Source organism: Perca flavescens, chromosome 17 (genome assembly GCF_004354835.1).
Source record: "Perca flavescens isolate YP-PL-M2 chromosome 17, PFLA_1.0, whole genome shotgun sequence".
Lineage (NCBI taxonomy): Eukaryota > Metazoa > Chordata > Actinopteri > Perciformes > Percidae > Perca > Perca flavescens.
The window spans coordinates 6,501,966-6,513,692 of record NC_041347.1 but is presented as its reverse complement, the minus strand read 5'-3'; the positions used below and the strand labels follow the sequence as shown (position 1 = coordinate 6,513,692).

The 11,727-nt window shown below is 41.3% G+C and overlaps 1 protein-coding gene across 1 annotated transcript; it reads left to right on the top strand.

Annotated features, from left to right (window-relative positions):
- Positions 1-8,016: 8,016 nt before the first annotated feature.
- Positions 8,017-10,464, top strand: lbx1a (ladybird homeobox 1a). Its single transcript, XM_028604326.1, has 2 exons — positions 8,017-8,344; positions 9,932-10,464. Exons 1-2 carry the CDS (start codon positions 8,017-8,019, stop codon positions 10,462-10,464), a joined length of 861 nt encoding a protein of 286 aa, XP_028460127.1.
- Positions 10,465-11,727: the final 1,263 nt, after the last annotated feature.

The following is an 11,727-nucleotide window of genomic DNA, read 5'->3' as shown; positions in this document are numbered from 1 at the left end:
GCCAGATCTTTGGAGCAAGACACTGGCTTCTGCGAGATACTGATGACCAGTTAAGCTCAGGTTTTTTTATATGTACCCAGGGAGCAAATGTATTGTTCTCGGTATTTGCTGGTACAGTGTCTGTCTGAGGGAAACTTGCTACATCAGGATGCTCGGTATCATAGGTGCTGCTGGCTAGCTGTTAATTTGATGAGTCTGTATTGCAATGATCAATGTCATTCCCTTTTTGGGACTTGCCAGGTGACAAAGACTCATGCATTTGTGAAAGGAGTGAATCTGGGGCCGGATTGACTGAGTAATCATAGTCCTTCGTTCTAGGTTTTTTCCTGCCAGATTTGCTCTCACTCCCTCTACCCCTTTTCCACATCAGGAAAGGGTGTATGTACGTTTTGTGGGTAAATGCAGCCCAGTAGCCATTTCCACAGCAAGTATGTGGAAACATTTCCCTGAACTTGGACAGGAGCATGTTGTGCCGCTGGAGGTGTTTTGAACAACACGGACAGACTCATTTGTTGGACTTTTAACTATGAACGCCCCTGAAGATGAATTCAGACTCACCAGGCCCATCTCAACCACAGTTCTTGCTAAGGAGGTCTGTGACATCAACGGTTTTGAGGCAAGTTTTGATGCAGGTTTCTCAACACTACATTGCTCATCTTTGACACTGGACTTGACTCGTTCCACTATTCTCTCTAAAGGAAAGAATGAGGGCATCATAACATCCCTCAGAGCAACAGGGGCCCCCTGTTTTAGAATGTAGTTCCCCAACCCACATCTGGCTCTTTGAAATTCATAGAGGAAGTATGACTGCATTTAGTTCAAAGACAAAACCATTGCATCAACAGGAAGTTCCTTCCACTCATTTTGAGATTTGATCATTTTGTTTATGCTCTCACTGATATTGTCTGTTGGGATTTTGGATTTGAATGCTTCAAATTATTTCGTATAGAAGGAAGCCATGTTGCTTAAAAGATCTTCCTTCAAATGCTGGTTGAAGTATTTGACAAATTCCTTGGACCACCCCTTCGCCAATCTGCAACATCATGCCTCAAATTCGTCTTTGTCAGCTGAATCAATTATTCGCTCAATTTGTTCTTTGAGTACCTTTACATCATCTCTTCCTCCCCCGTGCTTTTTTACCCAGTACTCAATATCATGCAACACATGATTCCTGCAAAATACAAGGCTAATGTCAGGAAACCTCCTCTTCAAGGCCCCAACAATTCCCTTCTCTCTGTCAACAGTGATGTGCACTCTTTTGAATTTTTTCACTCCCATCCCAAGTTTGCAGAGAATGTCCTGTAAGAACATTTCATGATGCTGCATGAATTTGAGTTCATGCAGCATGAACCCAACAGGAAACACAGGGTCATTAACAAGCGATGTGTTCCTCATCACAAGCACAGAAATATAGAAGTCACCCATCTGAAATGTGGTGTCATAACTCAGCATTTGAGGGTAGCTGAATTTGATTGCTTCGTCCAAATTGGTGCATGCTAAATCAATCATTTCTGGCGTCCCTGCAAAAACCAGAAGGTCGGGAAAGCTCGAAATGTGCCAGACAAAACCTGGAAGCTGGTATGCCAGCTCATGAAGACTGAACATTTTATCATGTGAGATTCTGTCTCTACTTCTTTTAGCATACACAATGTTTTGGACCTGTTTGAGGTTACGTGGGCTATTCACAGGCATCTGCTCCACATTACCACTGGAGGCTCCAGACAAGGCGCATCGGTAGATGCTCGACGGTGCCTGCCCATGGTCATTTTGAAGGATTTCTGAAAATACCTCTTTTTTTAGACGGAATGAACACCGGATCGGACTTTGCATTACCATGCTTCTTTGGTACATAGATGGACACATCTCCCAAATAATGGATCAGATACAAATTTTCCAAATTAATATCTTCACCTTGCTGCAGCAGACAGTACACATTTTTTCGGGAATTTCAGACGAACCCTTGTTAAACTGCGCTGTCCTAATGTGAAAGTACCGCTTCAGCACTCTACCACCATATTTTTTTATGTTATGGTAGTTTGACCCTTTCTGCTTCCATGACATTTGGTTAAAACGAAAGTCCATGTCTGATCTACCTCCCTTCAAACTCCGATATTGGTACACATGACCCCCCTTGGGATCCAGGAGCGGTTTGTGCAAAATACTGTCTTTGTGCTTCTCAGCATCGCACAGAATGGCCTCTATTTCACCCAAAGTAAATTCGGACTCTTTCTGCATGAAAGCCATGACCGTTCTAAAGATTATACTGAAATACTGTACTGAATTGTAATATGATAAAAAAAGAAATAAAAAAAAGAACTTGTTTGCAAATTTGACAATGACTTTAATGACTTTTTATTAATTAAACCCCCGTATAACACGTACAGTACGGCGGGTTTAATTGTGGAATTTTGTGGAGTATAAAAGTAAAAGGTTCGTTATGTTTTTTATGTTTCTTTTGTCAATATAGACTATGTATTAGATACAGTAGCCTATAGGCTTAACTGTAATTATATAGGTGTATACTATAGTAGGCTATTCTATAAAATAAGCTGCTATAAATGGTTGATTAAATAGCCTTTAACAAGGCTGTTGGATTTAAACTAAGCTCAATGCAATAGGAAGGCTACTGAATAAACGCTCCGCTGCCCTGCTGTGAAGCAGAAACGCTTTATGTCAGGTAACGTCCATAATAATTGGACTTTGGGTTAGATTATTTGACAATTTTCCGTGGTTATGAGGGGTAATATGAGAGAGAAATTTGGTAATCATTGATTATTGTTTAGGTACATTAAACCACGTTAAGCTTTTTCCTCGCCATTGGGCCAATGAAGAAGAAAACATTAACGTGAGATAACTTCTATAATCGTGGGATTTCGATTTTGTTTTTTTGACAGGCTTAAGTGTTCATGACAAGATATGACCATGATAAATCTGGTGATGATTGATCGTTGTTTAGATACATTAAACCACGTTAAGCTTTTTCACGTTAAGCGTTTTAGAATGTCCCTATGCCCCTCGGGCGTATTGCTGGCTTGGTTTACGCGCCCAGGGAAAGTACGTGTCTCCATACAAAGAAAAGGGCATAAAGTTGGCTATCAGACGGAAAAAGACACTTTCCCGCTGAGCCGGTGTTTCTCTGCCTCAGGATAAAGCCCGGCGTGGTCAGATGCTGGAGTCCTTCGGCTAGCTTGTCAGTTTGCGCGCCCAGGAAAAAATCCGTACATTACATTTCCCCGACATTAAAACGAAGTGAAACAAGTTGAAGTTGAGATGTTGCAGAATAGCTCCCATCGCTGTTCAACATGACAGGTATGAGGTTCCACTAGTTTTGTTAACATGAAGCTATCCATCACTCTGCTTACATTCGAGCTGTGAGTGACCGGTTAAAACAACAACAACGTCCATGTTGCCACTGGGTTAGTTGGTTGACGGCATACAGTGTTTCCCTCTTCCATTAAGAGCTTCAGGGAAAATTATGTTGACAGAAAGGCAGAAGTGGCTGTTAGTTGGTTTAGCACACAGCTGTTAGCCTTCCCAGGCAAGTATAAACAAGGAAGTGTTTGCCAGTCCCCGCCCCTTTCTGGTATCCACAATATCGAAAGCCGGCAGGGACATATACTGTGGCTGTGGTTATTTCCTGTTGCTGTATTCCATGGTTGAGATGACTGCTGAGACAGATACATTTGTGAGATGGACATTATTTTCAGGAGTTATTACGCTGCGTTGAAGCGAGCTGTCCCGTCACTGTTCCCCGTGGTCAGAGCCAGAACCAGAGACGCTACGGGACAACACCTGTGTCCCAACTGTGTACTTCAGCATGGACAGCGGTGTGTCCAAGTTGCTGACAGATAGAAATATGTCGGGAATTAATGTTTAGGCTTGCTACACATAAATACCATTGCATTTTATCAACAGTGGAAAGTAACTATGCCGTACTTTAATACAACTGTAAGGTTTTCTCCTACTTGTCTGTACGTTTTACTTCTCTATTTTCATAGTTTTAGTTACTTTGCATATTCATATTCATTATACAAAATATTATGAATAATTTATGATGTATTAACATGGACAAAGAGGAGACTTTATTATATATACAGTAACTAGTAATCTATAATGTATTACATTTTGGAAGTAACTTGCCCAACAATGTTTATTCCATTTCAAACAATATCAAAAAGTGTATATTGGGAAAAATTACCAACCCTGCCTTAAATAACTATTCAGTATTATGTACTATTACTTTACTTGGGGGACACAAAAAGGGTAAGTAATAAGATAAAGATGAAGAAATAAGGGACTACTTAGGTAATAGTCAGTATTATGTATCACTTTGCAATATGGTATACAAAAACAGTAACTGTAAACCTTTGATGTGTATCTTAATGTTGTAAGGTAATTTAAAAAAAATCCAGCTCATCTGGCACCACTACAACCTGTACTGCGATTTGCAAAAATCCACAGCTCCCTGCACCAATCAGGGCCAGGGGGGGTGTCTAACTGCATGTCAATCACTGCTTATGCATTCATTCTCCCTTGTGGGGTGAGGGGCTTAGGAGACCATTTTGGGCTTCAGCGGAAAGGGGGGAGGGACTGAGAAGTTGTCGATGTTCACATTTTTTGGCTAAGTCCTGGATCTTCGCAATCCTACCTACAACAGCTTTAATACCAATGCATTTTGGGAAAATAAAGGAAAAGGCGGGCATTATGCTGCAGCCAGTATATTACTGTAAATTCAAATAATACAGTAAGAAACTATGTCTATTTACAGTAAAATGCCTTAAAATTTTAAAACAGTATGCATACTGTAAATAAACAGCTGATAACTGGCGAAGCTGCTGCCAGTATATTACTGTAAATTTATGGTGAAATGTTTTACATTGTAATGTTTCAGTAATCAAGCCTGAGCAGGCTGGTTCAGAGTTAATCAGAAAAGCCTTATGAAGAAAGTGGTCAGTATGACTGATTACCAGATATTTATGGACTAATCATTTCCTCATTATTTATTAATATATTATCTCCTGGTCAGTTTTCTAGGAACTATTATTATTATTAATTATTAATTATTATTAATTATATAGCCTACTAGATCCTCCTATTGTCAGGAATGACCCATTATTAGCTCATTCCTGAGTCAACTACTCATATTTTTGTGTACCGTATTGTTAACCCTTCTGTTGTCCTCCATCTGTTTGTCTGTAAAGTATAAATGATCACCCAATTCTGTGAATATGAAATGAAAAGTTAAAAAAAACACAAATTATGAATTATTTTGACTAATGAGAGGATGTTGAGTGGATAATCACAGACTGGTATATGTCAACGTTTAGTCAGTAAATTGTTTTGAAGCCATTTCAATTCCTTTTCAAATGCTATAAATTTTAATAAAAAAAAAACAAATTCAATGAAATTAATGATCCGATCCTTCATTTTACTCGCAAAGAGATTTGGATCCATGTTATTTTTGGGGCAATTTGGTTAAAAGAAACCCATATTTCTGATACAGAAACTTTAAAAACGGGTCAAATTTGACTAGAGGACAACAGGAGGGTTAAGCGTTAAAGATTTTGAATTTCAGATGTTTGCTTTGTTCTTGGAGATTTCAACAAGTATGCTTGAATTGCATGAAGTGTGAACTTCGGCTAAACGTCTTCCTGTTTGAATATCATTTAAGCGCTTGTGATTATTGTAGTTAACAGTTGCAGTCACAAACATGGGAAAACTAAGCCGATTTCTTTTTATAGATTAAGCAGCTCTTTAATGTTAGCAGTGTCAGTGGGGGCCTGTGTAGCTACAGGGGTTCCTATTTACAGCAGAGCAGCTCACAGTCCCGGGTCGGCACTTTACACATCCCAAAGACGAAATTAAAACCTACGTGGAAAAGTGAATGTTTCTCCATTTGGGAGCGGGTATCAGATGAAGACATCACATCCATCAGCACGGATGTGGAGTTCACTGATGGAGAATAAAACGGGCTCGAGTGCAGGCGGGAGGCCCGCTCTGAAAAGATCCAAGACAAGGCGTATAATCAAATGTCACAGCATGACCAAAGCATGAGTAAATTAGGAAATAAAACTGTCCGAGGACTTTGTCAGAGCTCCAAAAGGCTGTGACTGCAGATGGCCTCCATAAACTCCTCTGATCAATCATCCATCTTTTTTATGGCCTGCTACTAAAGGTTTAGTTGTGGGGCGACTAATAGACAAATTCTATCTATCTATCTATCTATCTATCTATCTATCTATCTATCTATCTATCTATCTATCCATCTATCCATCTATCCATCTATCTATCTATCAATCTATCTATCCATCTATATATCTATCTATCTATCTATCTATCTATCCATCCATCTATCCATCTATCTATCTATCTATCTACATATATATCTTTTGGATTACTGCTACAAAAGCATGAACCTCTATGGGTATTGTTACCATGATTGTTATTGCTATTATAATTTCCTTTTCATTGTTCACCCTGAGGACCCCAAAAAAAATGCAATAATATTAATAATAATATAAGCTACCATAAGGGCCAGGGCAAAGATATGAATAACCCTATCAAATTGACTGTATTTATATCAACTGTTTATTATTGAGAACAGCCCAGAAAAAGCCAGAGCTGGAACTTTGAGGTTTTGTGTTTGCATCCTTAAAGTTTACACGTTTGTTTACATTGTAATAACTGATATGTAAGAGGAAGACAATATCTGACAAGGTATAAAGAAACGGGTTGTTTTATATTGCCTCAGAATGTGTTAAGGAGAAAGATTTTTTTAAGATATGGCATTTCTATAAAGATTCCTGTGTGTAGTGTTTGCTTTCTGTCTCTATATTTTGACGGGTTAAAGTTATAAAGGAAGAATGTGAAAACGTTAAATATGTCTTCAGGAAAGCACAATTATATTTGTGTCCTGAATAATATCATAGGGAGTTTTTCCTCGCCACTGTCGCAATAGCCATAGCCACTGCTAATGCTTGCGCTTGGGGGAATTACTGGAATTGTTGGGGCTTTGGAAATTATAGTGTGGTCTAGACCTATCTGTAGAGTGTCTGGAGATAACTCTTGTTATGATTTGATACTATAAATAAAACTGAATTGAATTGAATTAAATATAATCAGCATGCTGAGTTTTTGCCCTCTGTGCTGTGTCTGTGGGGAGCTGCTCTCTCTGCTGCTGAGTTATAACTCGGTGTTTGGAGGGGGGTGGGGGAGGTGTGCTCAGATGCCCTCCTCTGTCACTCTGCCTGTCTCTCTCAAGTGATGTGCTGATATATGTCTCTCTGCGCAACACAGTGCGCCCTCCGATTTTCCACTTGCAGTCATTTTTTTAATTTTTTTTTCGATGAATGGCGTGATGGGAGTTTATCATTTAGTGTAATTGGCCTGGAGATTGACGCAGAGCGGGTTTATCCAAATTGGCACGAGCTCGCCCGGCGATCAAACACGCAGTGCCAATTACGCCGTGTATGCAAATGAGGATAATATCACGCGGAGACAACATTTGCTTGTTTTGTGACAAATTATCTCATTTTAGAGAGAACGTGTTAAGTGGGCCTGCTCTACTTTCTAATTGGACTCCTCCCCATCCGTAGTGCCCTCTAATTACAGAGAGAGAGAGAGAGAGAGAGAGAGAGAGAGAGAGAGAGAGAGAGAGAGAGAGAGAGAGAGACCTTACATTCAGCAATAAGTTGTGGTGGTCAATCGCTGCTGTGTATGGTGCACCATTATCCACCGGATGGGTTCGCCTCGTGCCTCGCTGTGCGTCACCCCGGAAAAGTGGCTGGGAGACGTTCAGGGACTGGAGGTCCAAAGTGTCCCTGCAGCCTGCAGCTCGGCGGCCGACATGCGGCTCCAGAAACACCTGTGACCCGAGCGGATTATCCTTCCCTTTTCTTGTTATCTTTTCTGTTTACCACTTTACCACAGCCTGGCTGCTTGTCTGCCCCCCCTCGCTTTAAGTCGCTCGTCTCTAAATTACCACAGTCAGGTGTGACCCGCTGAGCACGAGCCGCGATGAACTCTAAGGGCGACTCCAAATGCCCAGCGGTGCTGGGGGAGAGGAGGCGCAGTCCGCTGGATCAGCTCCCGCCGCCGGCCAACTCCAACAAGCCGCTGACGCCTTTCAGCATCGAGGACATCCTCAATAAGCCGTCTGGGAGAAAGTGCTGCTCCTTGAGCGTAGTGGCGCACACCATCTCTCCCGGAGAGAAGCTGCCCCCGGCGGGTCACAGCCTGCCCGGCCGGCCGCTGCTCAGTCATACGTCCCCGCTCTGCGCGCTGGAGGAGCTGGCCAGCAAAACCTTCAAGGGCCTGGAGGTCAGCGTCCTGCAGGCTGCCGAGGGTAAGAGACTTGATTTTTAATGGGAATTATAGGCACGCCCGCTCATTTTTACTAGTATTACATATAGCAGTATTTCCATTTCTAAAAACTGCTATAAATAAAACAACCTCCAACTCAAGTTGGAGGCCGCGTGCTTTAAGGAGAGAATTTTTGTAGCCTTTTTATTTTTATTTTTTTATTTGTGATTCCCGAAAAATTATGCAGCTTGTTCTGTGTTAAATAAACGTACAGTAACCGCAGCCTCACCACTTGATCTAATAGCGTAACATTCGCTTCATTAGGCCATTTTTAGTTAAACACTAGACACGTAGGCCGATAGCATTATGGCTTTAATGCATTACTAAAATAAAAGTGTTCAATTTAAATCATATTTAAACCGTTCTGAATTATTATTATTTCTTGAAAATGTATCTCAGAAATTCTGAGATACATTTTCATGAACACTGTTCTGCTTTTCTGCATCAAGAAGGTTCCAGATAGATAGATAGATAGATAGATAGATATATAGATAGATAGATAGATAGATAGATAGATAGAATTAATGAAATATGAAATTTTAAAATATTTGTATTATAAAATAAAAGCCTCAGCAAGGAACTAAGTGACGTGTTCTGTCTGGATGTATATGTAGGCCTATAACAGCTGTGTGTAAAATTCGTGTGTGCCCCATATACATGTATTCTTTGATTTGAAACAGGAGCCCTGTGTTGTGTGTATTTAGCCTTGCTGATGCTATTGTACACATTGTTGAATCGATATATGAATTCAGAAAAACAGAAGATTTTTTTCATGAATACGTATCTCAGAATGTAGGCCTATGAGGTAAACTCCTCGGTAATTCAGAGCAGACGTTATAAAAAAAAAGTCATACTAACGAAAATAACTGTATAATTTAAATCAAGGGGGGTCTTGTTTTACACATATGACATAATATCTGGTGGAGCAGCATCCTATATCTTAAACCATTCACTATTTAAAATTGCGTTTTAAATTGTATTTAGTATCAATATTTGATTGCGACTAATCAAATATGCTGCCATAATCCAGAATTATGTGTTTGTGTGTATCGCTACAGTAGTGTCTCTGTGTTGTTGATGCGTTCTAATGTGTGTCTATGCACTTTTACATATGTCTACTGTGTATGCTACTTGTGTTATGTTTTTCTCATGCCATCAACCTGCCAGCTGTCCTGATCTGGAACACTGGTTGTGTCATTTGACGTGTCTATGCCTATGTATTTCTTGTTTTTATGTGTATGTGTTGTATTGTTGTAGCCTATCTATTGTTTTAAGCCATCAACCTGCTATAGGGACTGCAGATGAAAATGAGTCCGCGTGGCTAAATCTGTTGGATTTGTACTCATGTTGATTAAAGAAATCTAAAACTAAATAATCTAAAATTGCGATTAAACTAGTTTTAATGAATACTTATTATCATGCAGGGAAATGGATCATTAGTCATTCTACCTTAGCAAAATTTGAGTAGTGGCAAAGTTTTTGGTGAATCATAATATTTATTGGCGCAAGTGCCTTTTTTTCACACAGGCCGAAATAGGCTATGACTTAATTCCCTCCCCTTCTCTTATAGGCCGAGACGGCCTGGCGCTCTTCGGCCAGAGGAACACCCCAAAGAAGCGGCGGAAGTCCCGCACGGCGTTTACCAACCACCAGATCTACGAGCTGGAGAAGCGCTTCCTGTACCAGAAATACCTGAGCCCGGCGGACCGGGACCAGATCGCCCAACACCTCGGTCTGACCAACGCGCAGGTCATCACCTGGTTTCAGAACCGGCGGGCCAAGCTAAAGAGGGACCTGGAGGAGATGAAAGCGGACGTGGAGTCCGCCCAGGTCGCAGGCGCTGTGGCCCTCGAGAAGCTCTCCAAACTGGCCGAGCTGGAGAAGTGCGCGGCCGGCGGTATGGGCGCGGGCGCTGTTTCCGCGCCAGGCCACACCGAGGCCGAGCCAGTCTCCTCCAGGTCCCGCCGAGACACCGCCGAGAGCCTTGGCTCCAGCAGAGCGCACATGTCTCCTTCTTCACCAGCACCGTCGCCGCACACACAATGGCTGAGCAGCAAGTGTTGCTCAGGGGATGAAGATGAGGAGATTGACGTGGATGACTAGAGGGGGTCACACCGTGTAAAGTGCCAAATAACGCGATGTTTGCAGGCATCTGGCTTTACGAGGATTTCGTCCGTTTACGAACAGACATGGAGCAAACCATCCAGAAACAAGTTCCGGTGGTGTAGTCTAATGTATCGTAGTTGGTATACTGTACTGTATATTGACCTATATAGCTATATGGGCCAGAATCTGCCTTTGGGGAAGGGGAGGCATATCATAGTGGGGGGGTCTGGGTGTCCTCCCCCAGGGAAGTTTTGAGCGTCAGCAACTTCATTTTGGTTGCATTTGGATGCGCTTTAATGCCCCAACTTACGGTGGAAATCCCTTTATTTAGCCTATGCGAAGAAAAAGAACACAGATGACAATTCAAAATATGTCAAACATATAATAGAAAGTATGTTGTTGCGTGTCATTGGGCATTTTAAAGTGGGTATATGGAGATCCTGGAGCTCTCTTAGTGGGTACACTGCGTATACCTGCGTATCACGTAGACTACACCGCTGCCTATAGGCCCGCTGCTTCCTGCTGAAGAACATCACATTCAGACATTGAGAAGGAAAAAGACAAGGACGCAAACGTGCGGGTGCTTATCCTGGTTACAATCACCGCAACATTACACCGCGCGTTTTATTGGATTGGATTCTGAAATGGTTGAACGCAGTCTTCTACAAATCCTTTTTTTATAAGCTCCTGGGCGGACTGTTTTCAGCTTTTTGATATCCTATTAATTGTTCTGAAAATGATAATCACACACAGAAAATGTTTAGCCAATAGCTTGTGATAAATCCCGATTAATATATTTATAATGCTATGTGAAACCTAGAAGTGCCTTCAGAATCGGAAGCTGTACAAATTGTAGGCTAATGTAAACTATATACTGGCAATGTAAAATAAAATTAAAAAAAACACATTTTCAAATAACCAGCATGTCGCAGATTTGTATAAATTATTTATATGGGATATATTAATATAAGAAAGGAATCGTTTTAGTCTCATCATATTTTCTTTTTAAAGGTCAGCTCTGATACGGTGAGTAGCCTATCAGAGCTTTTTGGGAGGATTGTGGCGCAGAAAAAAAGCGTCGTTCGTCAAATCCATTCGCAACAACAACAGCAACTTGGCTCCTGACCTCCTGCGTGTATTTTCTATGAGAAACACAATCTGGAGGTGTGTGTGTGTGTGTGTGTGTGTGTGTGTGTGTGTGTGTGTGTGTGTGTGTGTGTGTGTGTGTGTGTGTGTGTGTGTGTGTGTGTGTTCCCCAGG